This window comes from Plectropomus leopardus, chromosome 22 (genome assembly GCF_026936395.1).
Source record: "Plectropomus leopardus strain MGB_pleo_1.0 chromosome 22, ASM2693639v1, whole genome shotgun sequence".
Taxonomy (NCBI): domain Eukaryota; kingdom Metazoa; phylum Chordata; class Actinopteri; order Perciformes; family Serranidae; genus Plectropomus; species Plectropomus leopardus.
The window spans coordinates 8,286,642-8,308,060 of record NC_142197.1 but is presented as its reverse complement, the minus strand read 5'-3'; the positions used below and the strand labels follow the sequence as shown (position 1 = coordinate 8,308,060).

Sequence of the window (21,419 nt, the reverse complement as noted above, 5' to 3'; positions counted from 1 at the left end):
GGGCTTGTTCACAACTGAAACCCAAAACTGAGCGGTGGCGATGACAGCACTGTAAGTCCCCTGGGCACAGGGTCATAGATTTAACCCTTTAAACCCTGAGCACATTGGCATGATGTCTTTCAACAACATGTGAAAAAGGTACTAAGCAACTTGGTAAGAAATGTTCCACAAATTAGTAGGTTTAGAAAATTATTTTTAAAAATGGTAGGAAAATGTCTGGGGAAAAAAGAAAAGAAGTTACAAAAAATGTCTAGGGAAAAAAGCTAGTGAAAAATATATAGTGAAAAAGAAAAATGGAAAAAGGATAAAAGCTTGAGAAAAACTATTTATATTTAAAATTTTCAGAATTACATATCTTAATTTTTGTTACAAAATTATTTGAATTTTTTCCGCACTTTTGCCAGGTCATTTTTTTTTTTTTTTTACTTTCCTTTACTTGTTTCTTTCCCTCTGTTTTGTGCTTTTAGTAACTAATTTTTAGATAATTTTCTTGTACTTTTTACTAATTCCTTGCTAATTTTGGGTCAAAAACATGATCAACTTTGCAACAAATGTTCTGCAAACTGTAAAAAAAATTAGTAAAAGGTGACAAGGAAATTATCTAAAAATAGGCTTGGGTGATTATTAGATATTATCCAAAAAAAGTGATGAAAAGGAAAAATGTCCAGAAATCTATATTTATAATTCGCATTATTATATGTTTTAAACTATGCTACACAAAAAAGAAAAAAATATTAAATAAATATTATTTTTTAAGCACTTTATTAAGGTAATTTTCTTTCTTCTTCTCCATATATATATATATATAGATAGATATATATATAAATGTTTTTTTGACTTATTTTCAGATAATTTTCTTATAAAATTTAAAATAATTTCTTGCTTTTTTTTGGCCCATTTCTGGTAAGACTACTCATCACCCTCTTTCCATGCTTTCGATAGAAATAAAGCCAATTTGCTCAGGTTTCAAAGGGTTATTGGGGAGGTGTCTGACCTCGGAGTGATCCAACCTGAGCTGAGAATGGCAGGGAGATGTCTGTTTTGGTGTGCAGCACAGGAGGAGGGGTTTGGCGGCTCTGGGGGGAGATGGCAGGGAACAAGGGATGGGGATTAAAAGTGCGCTCATTCTGAACTATTCCCGGGACAAGAATCCAGGTCCCAAGAGATGTGCGGGCGACTCAGCCAGTCCGTCATCTCTGGTTGAGACTTTTTAAAGGCTTGAGAGTGGTGTCTAAAACAACAGTGCTGGCCTCCTCCTCTTCAGCTGTTCAGGCTCAGTTAAAGAACAATACTTTTCTACTCTCATTTATCTGCTGCTCTGGAAAGCTATTTATGGGTAGTGTTTGTAGCAGACTGGAATCTGCTGCATCTATTTGCCCACCGCTTTGTCTCTGAGGGGATCAGGGTTGTTTATGGCAATAGATGAATGCTATGGGGGCAACTGGGCTGTAGACAATCAACGTCTCAAAGGTGCATGAAGATAAAGACCAACCTGAGCTTCACATCACTTTTGGGGCTTAGTTTCTTCTGGCTGTTGCAAACTCCCACCCTCTCTCAACCACCAATGACCCAACAACTGTAAAATCTGACAAGTCGATCTCACTTAGAATAATTTTCAAAACTGATTGCCATGAAAATGGAAATATAACTGTTAATCTGAAATATAACTGTTAATCTTAATTTATGTTTACTTTATATCTAATTGTTAAATTTAATCTGTATTCTGCTGGTTGCAAACTTTTCAGTCATAGTCTTTTCTTAAATATGTTAACTAAGCAGAACTTGCAGATCTCCTAACTTTATCATTGGCAGAATCCTCTTTGTGATGATCAAATTGAGTCAGACTAACTTGGTTTACTCAAGTTGCTAACACTTAGAAAGAACAAGATAATTTAACGTGTCGTTTTAAAGTTGCAACAACTTCACAAAATTGAGTAAATGTATCTAAATTTTAGGTAAACTCAACAATAAAGTAAATATATATTTTGAGTAATTGTTGAATTTTACTGACATTTTTCAAGACAGTCTGTTTTCAATATATTTTTTAAAGTAAATCAACTTGTAAGATTTTATAATGTAGAGATTAGGATACACATTAGATGTGAGGAATGGGATTGTGGGAACAGCTGGTCTCCCCAAATGTATCAATCAATGCCAAAGAGCTCCAAAGAAGCAAATCTTCAAATGCAATGCAAATAATCCAAAAGGGAACCAGTTAATATTGCCAAAAATCGCAAATTTGCTTCAAAGGGCACCCTCTATCCTTATACTCTTGGCTTTGAAAAGGGAAATCTCTCCAGAAAAACTTCTATTTGAGGAAAAGCAAAGGAAGAAACCTCCAAAAGAACATATTTTAGATGACATATGACAGACAAGAAATAGATCAGAAACAACCACAAACAAACCAATGGTCCCCTGGAGGATAACAAGTTTATTAAAAACGTATCGGCTCTCATCAGGAAGGCTTCCAAGATCGAAACAAAATGTTCTATTTCCTCTACATGGGCATGTCTGGGTGAACGGCACACCCCCAAAAAGAGCTGCACTAATGTAGAGGGTGGGAGTAACACCATATCGTAATGACAGACAAGAGCGGATTAACAGGGAATGTTGACGACCGTTATGGTACAGATGAGTGACGTTATGGTGCGGAGGAGCGATTCAGTGTTAGGGTGGAGCAGCGGGTGGGTTAAGATGCTGCGTGCGGTTGAATAAGGCGTTGAATTATGGATAAGGGGGGCAGGTCTTACACTCCCATCAATCATCAGAAACACAAACACAATCATTTATCCTCATACAGCCCGGCAGTTGCTCAAATTGCATCATCCGTCACAGGTCTTTGCCTGCGTCCGGCTCGGCACTCGTCAACATTCCTCCGCCACGCTTCATCGTCTTTCTCCTGGATCACACAGAACAATCCAGGATGCCAACCCCCTCCCCCCCGGGAAACAATAGTATCTGCTCATAAACCCCAAATCTTCTCTTGCCCTCGGGATGGTAGAAACAAGCATGCATCAGTAATACAACACCGCTGTCAAAGTCACTTTGAGGATTCCTATGAACAAGCTGGCAGGCAACTCATAAAGTGATGCACTCTGCTCCCCTCAAACGAGCCAATCATAAGAAACAAACAGACTTTTTTTTGTTTTCAAATTAATTAAAACCTGCAATATTTTGGATTTTGGCTGCTTTAATGATGAAGCAACATGCCAACCCATCCTCACTATCAAAACTCCTACCTTTCTTTGTGGGCTCTGGCATCTTGAGCCGCGTCCCAAGAACAAAAGGGAGTCAAAAGGTGCAGATAGGACAGGTAGATGCCTTCAGAGTAATGTGTCTCTGTAGGAGGCCCGGTAAGGCGTGGTAGCCCTCTCGTCCAGGAGGGAGAGAGAAGATGACGGAAGAAACTGGTAGAAGAAAGAAACCTCTGGGACCCCTTGGACCAGAGTGATGGGAGATGAGGAGGGCGCAGGGATACGGTTTGGAAATCTCAGTGGGGGAGGAGAGGAGGACCAGAGACAGATCCAGGAGGGACAGACTTTAAAGGCCTTATATAGAGAGGTGGCATGCTCCTCCTCTCTGTGGAGGACGCTGCATCACTGTCCCCTACCCACCGGCTGCTGTGCCAGCTTTTTATATGAGAAGAAGTAAATCAGAAGTTTGTTTTTGTTTTTCAATGCTGCCTTGTGCACAGAAAAGACATCGAATTTATGCATTTTGCCATTTGGATCGACATTGGTTTTCTTGTGCTGTATTCAGAAGTCTTTCACAAGCATTTAAACCTCTGATACTTGGAAAAATTTGGTTTGATTTCTATCAAAACATTTGAATAAACATGATGAGCAACTTGGCAAGAAATTTCCCACAAACAGTACAATTGTGGGAAAAATTTTCAGAAAACTACATTTATAAATCTTTTAATTATATGTTGTAATTTTGCTACAGAAAAATGCCCTTTTTTCTTTTGAAGAAATCAAGTCAATTTGCTTCTAAGTCCAATATATTTGTTTATTTATGAGTTATGCTGAGCCCAAATTTCCATGGCTGGATGTTCTTGTGAAATTATTCAAAGTGGTCCAGTTCGTAGAGGTTATTGGGATGTATGGGCAGAAACTGAAGATGATATTCATAGCAATGTTTTCATTATTTTATAATCACCTGAAACTAAGAATCATTGTGGTGGAGTCTGCCATGTTGTTTCTACAGTAGCCAGTAACAGAAAAACCAAACACCACTGCAGTTTTCTTGCATGCTTGGCACATGGGAGAGGTTTCAGTTGTTGCAATCCGCAACCTCACTGCTAGATGCAACTATATCCTACATACTATACCTTTAAAGGATTAATTTGACATTTTGGGAAACTTGCTTTCTTGAGTTATGGGAGATGATCAATGCAACTTTCATGTTTGTACATTAAAAATGCATAGCATAGCCCAGCTAAAGGTAAAAGGTTGAAAGGTAACAAAATTCACCTCCCACCACCTCTAGCGCTCACCACTTAAAATTGTATATCTCATTAGTTAGATCCATTTTATTTTTAAGGACAGGGTATAGTCATGCACATGAGTCCCTGTTTCACCACATCATGTTTATTCGTACTTTTCAGTATGACAATAATGGTACCAAACTTCTCATCTAACCCTTGGCAAGAAAGCAACAAAGTCTATTGCCCAAAATAATGGTGTCATTTAACGTCCAGCTGACACATCTTGAGAGTATCTCGCTTCAGTATTGTGACATATTTCCGTGAAACAGGAACCGAAGGCGTGATATAATGTTGGAAGGGATTAGATATTATCGTTGAAAAGTGGGCGTGTCTTTACAGTGAGGCCCTGATGATGTAACGTCGATGGGAAAGAAGTATCTGTCAGAGAGAGAGGGACAAAAATCATTGTATTCTCCATGTAAGATGCCCACTATGAAAGGCCTTGCACATAATCATGAGCTGTTTCAGATACGACTTTTCTTAAAGTGATTAAATTCCAGCCAGAGGGCTTGTTACCATGGTATTTTTGGGGAAATGAAGACACTCCAATGTAGCATGCTGTTGCTAGCTCGCTAACTTTATGTCAGCTCTTGATTGGTGGATGTCATGATATTATTGGTTGAAATTAGTTGGTATTAACTCATGTAAGCACACGTCACATTCATGTATTTTTGTTACAGGAGAAAAACATGATCGGATTTATACCCAGCTGGCCACCAAAATCCTTAGATGGTCATATGTTTGTTTGAATCTTGGTTTAAATGTTTGGTGACCAAAATTCAATGTTAGGAGAATGTCTAATTCCCACTTTTTTGGGAGGGGGTTATAAATTGTGTTGTGAAGTAACTAAAATCCAACGTCTTCCAAACTGCCAAACTCATTTTGATGTAGAATATCAGAATATCAACATTTAGTTGTGTGGTTTGACAAACAAAACTAACTGTGTGTAAAACATCATAATCTTAACGTCAGCGTAAGGTTGAACATTTAAATTATTTACAGCCCAATTTTTATTTTAACTAAAATTTAACTTGAGAGTCCAGCGTCTTTCTGACGTCATTTTGATGTCCAGTACCAGCTGGTTAGGTGCACAATATGGCTGGGGATGTGATCTAAAAAGGCATTTTTATTACATCTCAATTTTAACACTACGTTTGTCATCATCACTTCCAGATTTCCACCTCTGTGTCAGGGTGAGGGCTGTCAGCGGGGCATCAGAGGTGAGTATCCTTAATGCACAACAGATGTAGGTGAAGCAGCTGGAAGGTGGGATATAAAAAGGGAGAAGTGTCGTCATTGACACATATCTGAGGCTGATGTAATACTCTCCGACAACAACAGAGGATAGAAAACATATTCAGAGAGTCTGTGGCTTTGTTACAAAAGAAAAGTTTAAAATGACATGCAGCGGCTTGATGCCAGATGGCAGATATCGGTTTAATCCGTTGGGAATGCTGCCCAAGAACAGCAGGCTCTCCAAACTGGCAAATAAATACTGGAGACATGCCTGAGCGGTGGTTGTATGGCCTATACTTAGAAAGTTGTCATAAACCTTGACATTTGACATGTGAATCGGACATGAAAAGAGGGTTTCATTATGAATTATATCATCAATGAGACTGCTTTGGTCCTAATTAATCTCTTCAGCACGTCAAACACGAGTGATAAATCAGGTGTTGTGTATGATCAAAGGTCAGAAAGATTAAACAGCAAGGCTGAAAGCTGCCGGATTTACAAGCAACGACACGCCTGGTGCTGAGGCATCGTTACATGTGTGGTACCAAGCGCCTCTAACAATATCATAAACACTTGAGCATGTTAATAATCTCAACATGGAAGTGCACTTCAAACATGCAACATTAATTCCTCAGACACCACGATAGGACAGTCAAGACGGGGCACAGCTCTATATTAGGGGCTGTAGATACTGCCTATGCACAGGAATGCAGCTTACATCCACTCAGAAATTTGCTTAGACAGTCACATCATATAGGAAGATCACTGCGGCTACAAAATTAGATACTGCGAGCTGACACATATCATATGAGATGGAAGCCTTTAATTGAGAACTTTTCTTAAATGACCATTTTTATAATTCAGTTCAAAGTATGTGGCCTTTCTTGGTAACAGACACCCATAGCTCCGTTAGCCCATTTATAACCCTCAGCGGGCTCCAGCAGTAAATACTGGGCTTAAGGAAGTATCATGTGGGTCCGCTACAAACAGCACAAAACCATTTGGTGCTGCCCGGGACGGCCGAGGGTTCACATCACAGGGGCGATTTAGCCATGAGGTCACAGCACACGGAAAGGAAAAAGAGGCTGAGAGGCTTTGACATGGACGACACTGACACCCTCTGGTTCCTAACAGCCAGCAAAATACATGAAGGAAAACACATGCACACTGTCGACATGTGCACATTCGGCTGCTGCATGACTCTTCTCTCTCTGGGGAAAACCAGTATTCTTGCATTGACATAGGAACATTTTAGGATAAGTGTCAATATTACTCAGGAATTCTGCTAAATGGAAAAACTTATTTACCCTTTAAGAAGTAGTGCGTTACAGTTTTTTCGCTTGCTAAAAAGCATCTGTCAATACTGAAGCTACTTTTCCAACTCTCTACTCTCTAAACAGCCCAAATATAAAGTCTTTATGTTAAGTGTAATTAACAACTGTTATCTTCAACTTTGTCACCCTGAGCATCACTGGTGGCCTCCGCCCATCAGACAACAGATGGAAGTTTTTTTTGCAATAACCTGGTGCAATTAATGTATTATTGATTGCATTAAAAATGAAATAAAATCACAAAGATGAAAGCACTGTGAGGCAAAACGTTTGTCCTTTGTTTATTTAAAAAATATATTTGCACCACAAACTCAATGCACGCTAACTTTAAGAAAACTACTGTCATAAGAGTAAATAAAAAAAAGAGCACATTTAGAGTCTTATATGAGTTAATATACATAGAAAAATCCACATTACAAATCTCCTTGTTGACACTTCTGCAGTAACATCAGTGTCTCTCTGCTGTACTGGTAGGTGAGCTTCTTCTTCACCTTGAAGATCTCTCCGGAGCGAGCGTAGTTCCTGAGGGCGCGGGACATCTTCTGGTAAGTCATGGGCCTCTTGTTGCCCTTTCGCTGCCCCCACAGCGCTGCCACCTGGTCCTTGTTTGTGGAGGAGAAGCGGAAAACGCCGGTGGCCGCTGGCACCCAGGACACGCAGTGAGCCATGTTCGGATCCTCCAACATCTCAAAGAGAAAGTGAAAGAGCCGCACCTTTCCTCCTGCAGCCATTAACCAAACAGAGAGTGGCATGATGAAGAGTTGACAGCGATTTAAAAGAAGGAGGCAGCTGTGCCGCTCTGAAACAGTCGCTGCTGCTTACAGTTAATCATTTCCTCAAATGCAACAATTCCCAGAAAATCTTGTCACTGATGGGATGGCATTTAGTGGAGAGGGTAAGGCTGTAAACAGTGCGGTTATCTGATAGATATGTAAAAGCAGCTATTGAGCTCGGCCATGCACAGCTCCATTGTGTTTGACAGTAAAGGGAAGAGCTCTTATTTGCTCTCTTGGTTTTGTTTCCCCCAGGCTAATAGCAGCCGAGGCAATACCAGTATCTAATGACCAAAAAAAGGAGAACTCACCACTCCCCGCTGTGTGTTTGGGTAGTTGCCGTGTCGATACAAAGTTTGGCAGTGACCCACGCTCAGACAATGTTGCTGTTGTGTTCTGGCTGAGAGGTGGCAGGGCGTCATGTGGTAGCAGAGGCAGAAGTGCAGGTTTGTTGATCTTTGATGGAGGAAATGATGGAGAGACACAATTTTAAAGGTTCACCGTGTAGGATTTAGGGGAACATATTGACAGAAAATGAAAATCGTGGGGAATGAGCTGTTTTTATCTACACAGAAAGCAGATCCTCATCCACCGAGCTCGCCTTGTTCACCGCCATGTTTTAAGATTTAATTTGATTTAATTGAATGTAATTTAAATGATTAATTATTATTATTTATTTTATTTATTTTTTATTTAATTTTTACTGTCATTTCTTTTCTTTATTTTTTTATTCAGAAAATGACGAAAAAAATCTACCTTGTAACTTTATACCTTGTACCTTAAAAAGCTAGTAGCAGTTAGCATCTAACTCAACAAAGAAGAACAGAAGCCAAAAATGTCCACAAATTGGAAAAATAATGAGGTCCAGAACCTTCTTACCGTCTTTCATTTAATTTAAAAACACAAAGGCAGCATAGGGATTTCATAGCAGCTCTATATTAATCACTCCGTGACAAGCAGCTTTAAAAAACACTGATTATTGAAATATGAAATGACTTTATTCAGTATTTTTACAGATTTTTATCACCTGGTCCGTTTGTATTGGAGGAGGAGACCGCTGCGGATAATTCGTCTCACGGTTAAAACCTCCTGAACAAAGAACACCCAAGGAATTTCAACTTTGAGAAGTTGATTACAAACTGCAGTCCTCGCCGCTAGATGGCACTAAATCCCCCATAAATCTCACAAACTGGACCTTTAAAGGCAGGAGTGAATGCGTGCAAATTTCTCTACATATGATGTGCGTCTTGTGTGAAAAAAGGACATTTTAATGCTTACATGCGGCCCATAGCTCATCCAGCACTGCTCGCTTGATTCTTCACTCACAGGTGCACTGTGTTCATTTACAGGCACACCTGCAGTCCAGTTCCCCTTGTCCACTGCAACAAAAGTAACACAAATACTCAAAGATCAAAATAGCCTTGAAGTGTTATAACTTAATTTTTCCAGATTTCCTGTTACCATTTTCTGCAGCGTTTTGTCTGTAGTACTCCTCTAGGAACTCTAAGATCACCTCCAAATCAGACTGAGTGTCCTGGAAGGAATTCTAGGAAAGATAAATAATTCAAAATCAGTCTTTGGTTCTGCCAAAATATGAAGATATTTTATCATCCTCTTAATAAGTGAGCTCTTTACCATCACCAGTGAGGTTGAATCTAATGCTGAACAGTCCTCGCAGTTCAGGAGAATTTCACCAAACTGACTTTGAGACGCTCAAGTGCCCCGACTCTTATTATACCCCCCTCAGGAGCGGGGCTTTCTGCACAACACCAGATGTTTTCTACCCAAGGCTCATGGGAACAATGACCAACCATCCCACAAACACCAGCACCAGTCAACCCATCAACAAAGCCTCCCAGCGCTGACCACATCCTCCCCGCTGCAGCAGATAAGACCTGGCCTGGAGGCAGCATCGACACAGCGCTCGCTTTTCAGGAAAAACACACTTGCTGCCATATTTTTCCTCACAGGATGTGTCTTAATTTCAGATTTTTGTCGTGGGTGTTGTAATATTTCACTACAATGGAGACAGTGCCAAATCTTTCAACGCGGTGATAATGTCAGTGTTGGGGGTGTTTTTTTGGACAAGAGTGCGGCTTTATTTTGTTGTCATCAAGTCAGCAAAACCAAACACAAGTGAGAGTACAGACTGATTTATTGGTTATTTTCAAAAGACAAATTCTGAAAAAATCTAAAAAAAACCAAAAACAAATTAATAACAAAAAAATATTAATACACAATAAATATAACAAGCGTACAAAACATCATATTATCAATAAAATGATTAAGATTTACAAGTCATGCTTATTACTGGTTGCTTGTTGTAACAACAGAAGCCATAGATTTAAACTTTTAAATATACATTCTTGTTATTGTTATAAAATTATCCTTCTAAAAGAAATGAATCCTTCTTTCACTATTGTGAACACCATTGAGTCAAAACATCTTCATTAGAAAATAGGTACATGGTTATTTAAATACATTGCAAATGGTTTTAATTGATCAAAATTGAAAATAAAATACAGAGTTTATTTTGCAGTGCTACGTAAAATAACATTGACAGTATTTCTTCAGACTCTACCAAAAACCCTAAATCCTACTTGTTAAGTGGTTTCTCTTAATTAGTGCTTTATTAAATGCAGGTGTACAGACTGGAGCATGTCAAATAAAACTGTAATTAATTTCCATTGTCTAAATGATCACATTTTTTATTATTTTTTTCAGGGAATTATCTTTTAAATCAATGGGTTTTATTCTAGAAGCCAAGAGAACTTTTACATTCATATTTTGTATTTTAAAAGTATTTACAATTAATTTACAGTAATAAAGTTCATTCGCAGAGGATTAAGCAAAAAAAGCTATAACTTTTGAGGACCCAAACATTTAAATTATGACATTTACTAACATTCATGACTGAATATGGACCCAGTCTCTGATAATTAGACTTTTAATTGGTCCTTTATTAAATGCAGTGTCTGTGCATTCACTGGTGAGGTCCACCTGGTAATATATATATGTTAAGATCAGTGTGAGTGTTAACTTAATGGCAGAACTGTATTAGGTTCATTAAAAGTTTCTAAATTATCTTATCATTATCTTTTAGGCTAATTCTAGGAGTTTTCTAAGAAACCTCTTTTCTTGATAAACTTATAAATTTGCCCTACTCATATTTTGTAGTTTGAAAGTACTTAATTTACTGTGATATATTTGACTGGCTGTGTATAAATCCACAAAACTGTCAGTTTTTGTGACCCATACAGTCAAATTATGACATGAAGTAATATTAATGAACTTTAAATGATTTGTTTTTAAGGGCTGATAAGTATCTTTAAATTTGATTCTTAATTAGTGCTTCATTAAATTTAGTGTCTGTGTTGACCGGTGAGGTCAACCTGTTAAGTCTACAATAGCTGCAAATATAAGTATGTTATTAACTAAATGTCTAATTAAATCTTCAATTTTTAGTTCGATTTAGGCATTTTTAAAAATTTTAATCTAAGGATTTTCTAAAAAAAAAAAAAAGCACTCATATTTGAACTACTCACAAATATAATTACACACACAATCCTATATTGGTCACAAAATGCAAAAATAAAGGATATTTAAACTCCTTTTACCGAAGACTGTTACCTTTTGTGACATTAGTGGTCCCACTATTACTTTTTATAGGCACTGTCTGTGGACCCAGAAAGTCTGAAAATATTTTCAAGGTTTTTTTTTTCTTCTTCTCTGTGATCAAACCGTCCTCCAGCTCACAGTTTGGTTGTGCTGTGTGAAGTGAAGCTGGAGGCCAGGTCATAGTCCTCCTGCAGGTGATAGTGTCCGTACCAGTTGTGCCAGTCTGTCGCTGCAGAGCTGCTGTAGCTCTGTTCAGCTGGGCTTTGCTGCCGGGTGTGAGCCTCCTCCTGTGCAGGGCGGCAGGGCACGTGCACGGACACCTGTGCGGAGCCCAGCCTGTTCAGGATGTCTGGGTTGAACTGGTAGGTGAGCTTGCGGCGCACCTTGATGATCTCACCGGTGCGGCTGTAGTTCCTCAGAGCTCTTGCCATCTTCTGATAGGTCATGGTCTTGCGGTTGCCCTTGCGTTGGCCCCAGCACTCGGCCAGCTTCTCCTTATTCTTGGAGATAAAGTGGAAGGTGCCGCTGCCGCTGTCTGTCCACTGGATTGAGTCGCCCATGCTGGGATCATTCAAAGCCTCGTGGAGGTACTCATAAAGTCTGAGCTTCTTACGACCTGAGGAGATTGAGTTGTTTTAGTTACAGGAGCTTTGTAATCAACATTATACTGAAAATCTTAAAGGGTGACGCTACAGGTGTGTAGGATCAAAATTTAAATTAACCATGAAACTCCAGTTGATTACTTACAGTAAGGCAATTATGTTTGTCTTGTACCTTTTTTTCTGAAATTGTATATTTAAATATGCAAATGATGCATTATCTAGTAAAGTATGCATATTTTCACGTAAATATCCAGAACACAAACCTTAAAACCCCATTAATCAGGAAATACTGTCAAAGGTCATTTTTTAAAAAATGTATTTTTTTAATCAACATTTTTAGATTGTAACAAATGATTAATAATTATCACCAAGAAATAATTATTGTCTTGTGCATGTTTTCTGGAATTGTATGTTTAAATATTCAAATGAGGCATTATCTAATAAAATATGCGTTTTTCAGAACAAAAACTTTGAAACCCATAAAACGGAATCTACTATCAAAAGTCATTGAAAAAATGAATTTTCATCCACAATTATGGATTATAAGTAAGCCATTTTAAGGAATAAAATGTGATATAAATAAGGATTTAAATGATATTAGAACAAGCCAATCCATAAAAAAACTATGTAAAAAAATTTCTGGCATTTTTGACATTATGGTCTTATGTGTGATTAGATTTCATACATTGTTAGAGCAAAAATATGTAAGGTTAATAGTTTTTTTTTAAACTAATAGATCTCAAAATTAGAACTTTCCCAGTTGATTACCTTTATTCTGATTATAATTTTTTGTTAAACAAAGTTTCTGAAATGTTAGGTGTGAATATGCCCTTTTTTTGTAGATACATTTCAGCACACAAATCTGAACTAAAATTAACTTAAATGTGTATTTTAGATGTATTCTTTCCACTGACAGAGGACATGTTATAGAAGCAAAATAGCCCAAAATGTCAAATTTGACCGCATGAAAAAACTGATACCTTTACCTTTGCTGTTCCTCTGTGGCGGCAAGTAGAAGTGAGGCGTCTCATTTTGCACAGAACGACTCAAAGAGACATCAGGGATGACCTGAGGCCAAGGCTGCTGCTGAAAGAGAAACATTAAAAATTTAAAATAAAACTTTATTTCTATATCATCCCCCCTTTTTTTCCTAAACACACCAATACAGAAATTTTTTTGCACAACTTACAGCCATGTCATTCCAGTCATATCCCGGAGCTGGTACATCAGACGGATGTGTGACGAAGCAGCAGGATATCTGACACTGCAGCGCTGGCTGCTGAGTGCCCAGAGTCTCATAATATGTGTACTCTAAAATAATAAAAAAAACAAAAAAAAAACAAAACACCAACACAAAACATCAGTTTTCTATCCAGATCAGTTTTAAATAAATTAATTTATGTAATACCATCAATTAAAATTCCTTTATTTAGATGGTAAAAGAGAGGACAATTGTAAATTTTTACACATAAAATCATGCTATATAATTAGAAGTTGTTTTTCTTTATTTTAAGCAAGGTATTTCTGCAGTAAAATATGCAAGGTTTATGAAAGATTATTTACTGTACCTGAATCATAATATGAATTATTTGAATGCTGCTGAATCACATCAATCGCATCCTGAAAGTGTTGATTGATGTCGCTGTCCAAGGAGGTCTAGAATAGATACAAAACCTTATTTTCACCCACAAAAATGTAAAACGTGATGCATTCTACACCTTTCGTTTTTCCTTCAAATAAGTATAAAAATTAGGAACATGACATTATAAAAATACACAAGAGTAATTCTTCATGAATTATATTTAGCATCCCAAAAACTCACCATCTTGTATGTCTGAGTGTTGCCTTCAGTCGAGGCCATTTTCGTCCTAATTGTCGAACACTGCTACACTAGTGCAGGTGAGCAGTACCTGGACAGGTATATATATGTTGCACCCCTCCAATACCTGTTCTTGTTTCAGCCACATGAATAGGTAGAGAGGCTGGTCAATTTAAATGTGTTCACATCACAATGTTCTGCAGCCGTACACTTCTTCTTTTTTGGAAGCACAGATCAGATAGACGTCTGAGCTTGACACAGTCTCTCATAGTGGAGATCACAATCTGTGAACAACAAAAACCTCTTTTATTGCACCCATCGACCAGGAATACCACCAATTCTCAGCCTGACCCGAGAATTTGCATACTGGGCCGAGATATCTTCTAAAATACATATCTGTAATTGGCGCTGTTCAGTAATACACTTTTCTGTAAACTGAAATCAGAGCCTATGGAATTGCAGGAAATTTTCCTCTGTGGTTCCGTTTTCTGAAATTTAAGTAATTAGAACAAACAAAGTTTTGCATGACGAGCGCTCATGATATGAGGCTGTGGCTGACCTCTTAGAAGAAACACAAACAATGGGTAACCACTAACTTGCAATAAATCAAAGGAAATAAATCATTTGTCACTTATAATAAAAAATATGCAAATATTAAAAAGCAAAAATGGCAAAGTTATCTCAAAACATATTTTTTAATACGATTTAATACATATTTTTTATCTATTCTTTATAACTGAAATGTTAGAAATGTTATAATTACATTTTTTTCCTGAAAATTAAGTTTTTAAAGTTATTCTACAATGACATGACACAGAAATGACAAAAAATTAACAAAAAACTGGTAAAATATTTAGTTAAAAGAATTACTAAATACATTTGCATTCCTCACAAAACAACACGAGTCATCTCAAATCTTGCAAACAACAATCTTTGTTCCTCTTTTCCTTACTTTTTATTTCTTTACAACACTTTTTTTTTTTTTTAAATCCCTCATGGTCATTAAAGATACATCATGTACTCATTCATTTTTTACTACTGTTTGCTTGAATTTTTAGAGAAGTTTATTTTAAAGGTTGCAATAAAAAATAAAATGCATCTTTTGCACTTAAGATTGTTATCAAATCCCCATGTCACTGAGAACAAGCTCAATATTCTGTTCTCCACAGGTGTGTCACTGTTGGCCTGAACCCAAATTAAAGTTGTGACTATTTAAATTTCCAATTGACCAGAAAGCCATGAGCACAGCTTCAGATAAATGTGATTGTAAAGGTTAATGGTTAATAATGTGGTGATCGCTGTTAAACTCAACCTGCGCTTTATTTTCCCCACAAAGCCAACCCCCCTGTTCAAGTAAACACCCAGGGCTTTTTGAGAAGTTCATTTATCTCAGGCGTGCAGTTTTAAATATCAACTGACTTGCTCCTGAAGTTCCCCTTTCAGCCCGGTTAAGTGTGGCGGCAGTCAGGCCTGATCGCTGAGCTGGAAACAACATGGACACAAAGAGATGGAAGTGCACGGATTACAGAAAAACAGTTAAATAATATGATCCAAGAGGCATCGGCCTCAGTTTTGATGTGATAAGATCATTATTTTACTTTATTTTATTCATTAAAAGACTTTTTCCCAATCAGTAACGAAAACACCTTGTCATAATAAATTACCATATTGTGTGTGTGTGTGTGTGTGTGTGTGTGTGTGTGTGTGTGTGTGTGTGTGTGTGTGTGTGTGTGTGTGTGTGTGTGCAAGCATGCAAATATGCATGTGTGCATAAGAGAGCGTGGCACTTGTGTGTTTGTGTGTGTTTCCTGCCTGTGCAGCACACTGATAAAAACAAAGAACCACAAAACCTTTCACCCACTCGGTCTTTCCCTCTCTCCATTCAGGGTGAAACTTCTGTCAAATCAGCTCCATAAATTAAAGACCACAACCTGTCGGGCCTGACAGCTGTGTGCTGGTGTTGGCACTTTGTGGGATGCAGAGTTGGCTTCTTTGTGCTTTATTAGGTTGGACTTTAGGGGTCTTAAAAATGTTGTTTTTAACTGTTTTATGTGTTATGTACGGAGGCCAAAAACATCCGTGCTTGCAATTATTTTTTAAATGCTGTTAACAAGGGTTAATTATTTTGTTTTCACGAGATAGCGAAGCTAGTTTATTCATAATATGGGTTAATTTATGTCCCCTTTTGTTTTTTCAAGATCACAGAATAATTATGAGAACTCGAAAACGAGTGGCCAGTTCATTTGATCACACCTGATTTCAGCTTTTAAGATTACTCCCAACTGTCGTGGGGGATTCATGACTATATTGAAATACAGTCTGACGGGTCGATCAGTAATGAGTACTCCTTGAACTGCCTTTTTTAATTTAATTTAGTTTTTTGTTGAGTTAAAATCACTTGTTAAAGTTGTCAAGATGCCATCTTTTAAAGCTGGACTGATAGGACTGATCTCTGATAAACATTCTAAGCAAGAAGAGGATCCTTTTGAGATACTGTAATTTAAATAAATAAATAAATAAAAATTTGCAAGCACAGCCATTCTTGGCTTCCGTACTATGTTCTTTAGAATTATAGCGAGATCATTTACTGCACTAATATTCAAGAAGGACGTAGCGTGGAATGCTTTTTCTTATAGTTGTCTTGCTATTTTTTGAGTACTTTTCATAGATTGAATATATAATAGACGTAGTCACCAAGTGATTTGTGGACTACTGTTTTAAGGCCTTGAGTTCAGCATTTCGCTGTCACCATCTTGTTTTTCTGGAGCCAGAAAAAGATAGCTGATGAGCGGTTGGAGCTGTGGAGGAGTGAGGGCTGGATGTGATGCCCAGACCGTAGCGATGTTTCAGACAGCTTGTCACGCAAACAGCCCTGCCCCTAAATACACGTGACTTTTGGCTTGTATAAACTGTAAACAGTTGAGTTATATAAAATTCCCTGTGGAACAGTTGTCGTGAATGTTGTATTAAGCTTTAGAGACCAAAACCATTGTTTGTACTGGGCTGTAAACATGTTTATTTCTGCTGTAAAGTCGGGCATTTTACTATGGTGGATTTTGGGGATTGACTCTGTTTTGGAGCCAGCCTCAAGTTGACATTCAAGGAACTGCAGTTTTTGCCACTTCTGCTTTTGCTTCATTTTTCTTATTTTAAATTTTTCCACTGGTTCTTTTCTATACTATTCTTTTCTGTTGTATGCTAATTAGTTTTCAATTTTTAGCTGCTTACTTACAACAAGGCTCCTGGGATGGCAGTGTTGCTCAACCCACTGCTTAGCTCAAGACTAAAATATTTAACTTTTGGCACAAATTTTTGTTCAAACATTCATCGTTTGCAGAGGTTGAAGTGCAAACACTTTGGTGATCCCTTAACTTGGACTATGATGGTGCACCTGCTAAACATTATACCTGCTAAAACATCAGCATGTTATCTCAAAGCACCACTCGCTATGTCACAATGCAGCCACAGAGCAGCTGGTGTCACTTGTTTCCGGGTTCAACTACCTGTTGAGCTCACACTATTCTATTCTATTCTATTCTATTCTATTCTATTCTATTCTATTCTATTCTATTCTATTCTATTCTATTGTGTTATTTCAATTCTATTGTGTTATTTCTATTCTATAATTTTCTGCTCTGTTCTATTATATTATCTTTGTTCTATGCAATAATGTTGTTTCTTTTCTGTTCGGTTTTATTCTATTTTATTATGTTCTTTTCTGTTGTTTCTGTTATTTTCTATTTCAGTTTATTGTGTGTTTTATGCTGATGTATTCTATTCTATTCTATTCTATTCTACTGTTCTATTGTGTTATTTCTATTCTATACTACTGTTCTATTGAATTACATTGATGCTATTATGTTATGTTGTGTTCTGTTCTATTGTGTTATGTTCTTTTCTATTCTAAGATGTTATGATCTATTGTATTCTGTTTATTCTATTCTATTCTACTCATTTGTGTTCTATTCTGTTCTTTTCTGATATGCTGTGTTACTGTGAATTAATGATGTAAATTTCAACATTTACTTTGAATCTTTTTTATGCTGAAATAGTTTTTAAGGGATTTTAAAAAAAACGGACAATATAATGTAATTATTTTTTAATGTATTTTCAATGATAATAATTGTATGTAGCTTGCATTATCATATGCTTTTGTAGAGTACATTTATTGCTATTATCTGTATATTACAATGTTGATAGTGTCAGTAAATCCATCTTTGTTATGTGGTTAGGTGTGTGTGTGTGGAGAGGGAAGGGAGAAAGAGATTCATGTTTGTCTATGAAGGTGGTACAGTATATTTTCTGGCAGAGCAGACATGCTGCAGCTTTATCTTTCCAAACAAAGAAGCACTTTCCTTCCTCTTCTCAATTCAATAGCTGCGTGCATGTTGGCACCGATGTGGAAACAGCAGCTCGACCGCAGCACAGTCAACCCCATTGTTCTTCTTTATTTACCGGCACTCGATGAAAATCAAGAAGTGTCAAAGCCACTGGTATATAATTAGTCAATGAGGATGAATGCTGCTGTGACCGCAAAGTTATAATCATTATCTATGAGATCATGTTTGTGTCCTGGGTGAGAGCATAAGAAAAAAAGATGCACACAGCAGATTCAAACTGCTTCACTGAGTTTTTGCTGATTGTATCCATGTTTTTAGAAATAGTTTCAATCATTCTTAATCCCTGCGAAGTTTTATTTTGCAGTGAAAACCAAGTTGAATTCATAACTTTTTAACACTTTGAATCAGTATTGACATCAGTCTTCTTGTGCTGCATTTAGGTGCCTATTACAAGTATTTAAACCTATGAACCCTGAACAAATTGGTTTGATTTCTTGCAGAAATTTGCAGAAAGAGCCATAAGCAACTTGGCAAGAAATGTAGAAAGTTCTATCAAATAAATTTTTAATTATTTAAAGAAATTATAAATTGAAAATAGGGAAAATATCCACAAAACTATATTTAGAATTATATAATTCTATAATTATCATAACAACATATTTTAAATAATTATAATTATTAGTTATAATTTAATTATTTTCGACTTTTGTTTTAGACTTTTTTTTTTTTTTTAATTTTGGTTAATTTTCAGGTAATTTTCTTGTACTTTTTTTTACAAATTTCTTGTTTATTTTAGGGTTGGTTTTTTTTGTTTTTTTTTTGTAAGTTGCTCATTGTCTTTCTCCAATGTTTTTGATAGAAATCAAGCCAATTTTCTCAGGTTCCAGAGGGATTAAAAATCTGTTTAGAGTTCCTTCAAAATTCAACGGTTTAGTTTGCCTTATCTGAGAGAAAACATATGGCTTATATTTTATATATTTTATCTAAATTAGAAAGAATGTATGATTGTTCCTTAGAAGAAGTGATTTATCACACAAGAGGTTGATTAATGATGATTTTTTTTTTCTAAATAGCTGAAATGGTGCAAACTGACCAGCAGATAGCAGCACAGAGCAGTGAGCCAAACGACTTGTACTCTACAGTTTCTGTTACGCTCTGATTCTACTGAATTAGAGTGTAGATGCAAATGTTGTACTTTTTACCTCACTATGGGATACCTTAAGTTGCAAGCAAATAGTTTCATGTGTCTGCTGTTGAATGGTGTAGCTGTTATATGAGTAACAGAAACAGAAAATGCATAGTTTAGTCTTTAGACGTATGGATTGATTCACCCTATTTTGTACATTGCGTAATTGCACCTGACACACAGGCACACTTTTACTATACAGGGTTCGTGCTCCAACATGAAAAATGGTCAAGTTTATCATTTTGCTATTAACAAGATTTCTAACAGCTAATATATATAAAAAAGAGGTCTCTTTGTAGTTTGTAGTTGTAGTTCTTTGTACTCTTTGTAGATTTATTTCTACTGCACACAGTATGTAGACTGTGAAAAGAAAAGTTGGGGTCAGTGTAGATAGCAGGTGTACTCCCTTCGATAGCTCAGTTGGTAGAGCGGAGGACTGTAGTGGTTGCAACAGAGATCCTTAGGTCGCTGGTTCAAATCCGGCTCGAAGGAGTGGCTTTTAGGGGTAAAACTTTCACAGTTGAATATGCCATGTAATAGCTGTTAAAACCATTGAAAAAAACTCTATCTATAAATATTATTCAAAGTATTGGAGACACAAACAGGAAAGACAAATCAGGACAGTGTGCCACCGTTACTTGTTAACCAGGACTTGTGAAACCGTCAGTGTACTGAATGTCTGACAGTATTACAGAAGAGTGGCTTTTATATGACAAAGTTCATGTTATGTTATTCTTCATAAGCTCACAATAATAAGCAATAAAGAGCTGGTAAATACATTAGCTAAAAGCCCTCCTACATGAGGAAGTTACTGTATCCTTCGATAGCTCAGTTGGTAGAGCGGAGGACTGTAGTGGTTGCAACAGAGATCCTTAGGTCGCTGGTTCAAATCCGGCTCGAAGGAGTGGCTTTTAGGGGTAAAAGTTGCACAGCTGAATATGCTATGAAAGAGCTGTTAAAACCATTGGACCTGTTCTGTCTATAAATACTCTTCACAGTATTGGAGACAAAATTGGTTAAGACAAGTCAGCACAGTGCACTGCTGTTACTGTTTAACCAGGAGTTGTGAAGCCGTCAGTGTACTGAATGTCTGACGGCATTTCAAAAGAGTTGCTTTTATATAACAAAGTTCATGTTATGTTACCAGCTGTATATCATTTTTATTATTATTGTAACCTCATGAAATCACAATAATAAGTGATAAACAGCTGGTGAATACATTAGGTAAAAATCCTCCTACATGGAGCCCTTGCTGTATCCTTCGATAGCTCAGTTGGTAGAGCGGAGGACTGTAGTGGACACATCAGACATCCTTAGGTCGCTGGTTCAAATCCGGCTCGAAGGAGAGACTTCTGAAGGTATTGTGCCGGTGATGACAGCTGCCTTCTCTAGATAGGAAATGGCAGCTAGTCCCATTATTTCAGGAGAAGGCAGATATCTCTATAGGTGATATCTGCAACTTGCATCAGAACAGTCTAAACTGATAAATAAGTCTGTTTTTTCTACCATCACAACCCAACTGAAGCGATAAAGCAGTCATAAACAAGAATATCTGAGGTGTTGCAGAGTGATTATCATGGTAGAAATTGACAAAAGAAACTAAACTGGATAATTTTGTTTCTTTCGAGTGAAAAGATGTGAAAAGGGCGCATTAGTCTTATAACTGAATGACATACACAACCTATAACAAGGGTTTGCTATATATAATTACTATTTTATAAATTAACAGTGGCTCACATGGCTGCTTGTATGTAAAAGAAGTTGCTCTTATAGATGAGCCTTCCAAGATTTATCACCAGACTGCAGTTCTTGTCATCTCTCACAGATTTTAGGCATCTTTAGTCATTCTGTTTTTGTTTTTTGGGGGGTTTTTTTTTGACCCTCAACTTTACAGTTTGGGTTCACAGCTCTCATAGCATCAACACTACACTAACCGCTGAACAGCACCGAGTTAGCAGCTAACCTCAGCTGGTAACACAGTGGAGCATTAAGCAGCTGAAGAGTCAGCGTTTCCCTTTAGGAGTTAGT

At 37.1% G+C, this 21,419-nt stretch overlaps 3 protein-coding genes, 1 long non-coding RNA gene and 3 other non-coding genes across 19 annotated transcripts in view; 4 read left to right on the top strand and 3 right to left on the bottom strand.

The window, feature by feature from the left end:
• Positions 1-3,510, bottom strand: part of mybpc1 (myosin binding protein C1) — a 42,304-nt gene extending 38,794 nt beyond the window's left edge. For all 12 annotated transcript variants that reach the window (XM_088072418.1, XM_088072414.1, XM_088072417.1 and 9 more), the window contains exon 1: positions 3,240-3,510. In XM_088072418.1, the coding sequence (XP_087928544.1) occupies positions 3,240-3,261 (22 nt within the window). In that variant the 5' untranslated portion in view covers positions 3,262-3,510. The remainder of the gene's footprint in view (positions 1-3,239) is intronic.
• A 2,145-nt stretch (positions 3,511-5,655) lies between these two features.
• LOC148185858 (uncharacterized) lies at positions 5,656-18,931 on the top strand. Its single transcript, XR_015775558.1, has 3 exons — positions 5,656-5,706; positions 7,528-7,598; positions 15,752-18,931. It is a non-coding gene; the product is annotated as an uncharacterized LOC148185858 (long non-coding RNA).
• Positions 7,211-11,178, bottom strand: spi2 (Spi-2 proto-oncogene). Its single transcript, XM_088072872.1, is given in 6 exon segments — positions 7,211-7,774; positions 8,138-8,282; positions 9,105-9,205; positions 9,288-9,372; positions 9,462-9,482; positions 9,485-11,178. Coding segments are annotated over 6 exon segments (915 nt in total). The 5' UTR covers positions 9,740-11,178; the 3' UTR covers positions 7,211-7,466.
• Positions 11,329-14,159, bottom strand: spic (Spi-C transcription factor (Spi-1/PU.1 related)). 2 transcript variants are annotated; one of them, XM_042511797.2, is made up of 5 exons: positions 13,869-14,159; positions 13,615-13,702; positions 13,236-13,357; positions 13,033-13,129; positions 11,329-12,060 (listed from the first exon to the last, which is right to left on the bottom strand). In XM_042511797.2, the coding sequence occupies exons 1-5, from the start codon at positions 13,905-13,907 to the stop codon at positions 11,579-11,581; spliced, it is 828 nt and encodes a 275-aa protein (XP_042367731.2). In that variant the 5' UTR covers positions 13,908-14,159; the 3' UTR covers positions 11,329-11,578. The 2 variants fall into 2 exon arrangements, with proteins under 2 accessions (XP_042367731.2, XP_042367729.2); XM_042511795.2 differs by having other exon boundaries at positions 13,033-13,132; positions 13,869-14,157.
• An 865-nt stretch (positions 18,932-19,796) lies between the features above and the next one.
• Positions 19,797-19,883, top strand: trnay-gua (transfer RNA tyrosine (anticodon GUA)). Its single transcript is given in 2 exon segments — positions 19,797-19,833; positions 19,848-19,883. It is a non-coding gene; the product is annotated as a tRNA-Tyr (tRNA).
• A 325-nt stretch (positions 19,884-20,208) lies between these two features.
• trnay-gua (transfer RNA tyrosine (anticodon GUA)) lies at positions 20,209-20,295 on the top strand. The gene is given in 2 exon segments: positions 20,209-20,245; positions 20,260-20,295. It is a non-coding gene; the product is annotated as a tRNA-Tyr (tRNA).
• Positions 20,296-20,649: 354 nt separating this feature from the next.
• On the top strand, positions 20,650-20,736 carry trnay-gua (transfer RNA tyrosine (anticodon GUA)). Its single transcript is given in 2 exon segments — positions 20,650-20,686; positions 20,701-20,736. It is a non-coding gene; the product is annotated as a tRNA-Tyr (tRNA).
• The last annotated feature ends 683 nt before the right edge of the window (positions 20,737-21,419 follow it).

What these genes read in the sequence shown, in the direction of transcription:
- spic (XM_042511795.2), bottom strand. Translation starts at nt 13,907, where the DNA reads ATGGCCTCGACTGAAGGCAACACTCAGACATACAAGATG. An exon ending in TAATTCATATTATGATTCAG is followed by an intron (nt 13,358 to 13,614) that starts GTACAGTAAATA and finishes TTATTATTTTAG; the next exon opens with AGTACACATATTATGAGACT. An exon ending in ATGACTGGAATGACATGGCT is followed by an intron (nt 13,133 to 13,235) that starts GTAAGTTGTGCA and finishes TTTCTCTTTCAG; the next exon opens with CAGCAGCCTTGGCCTCAGGT.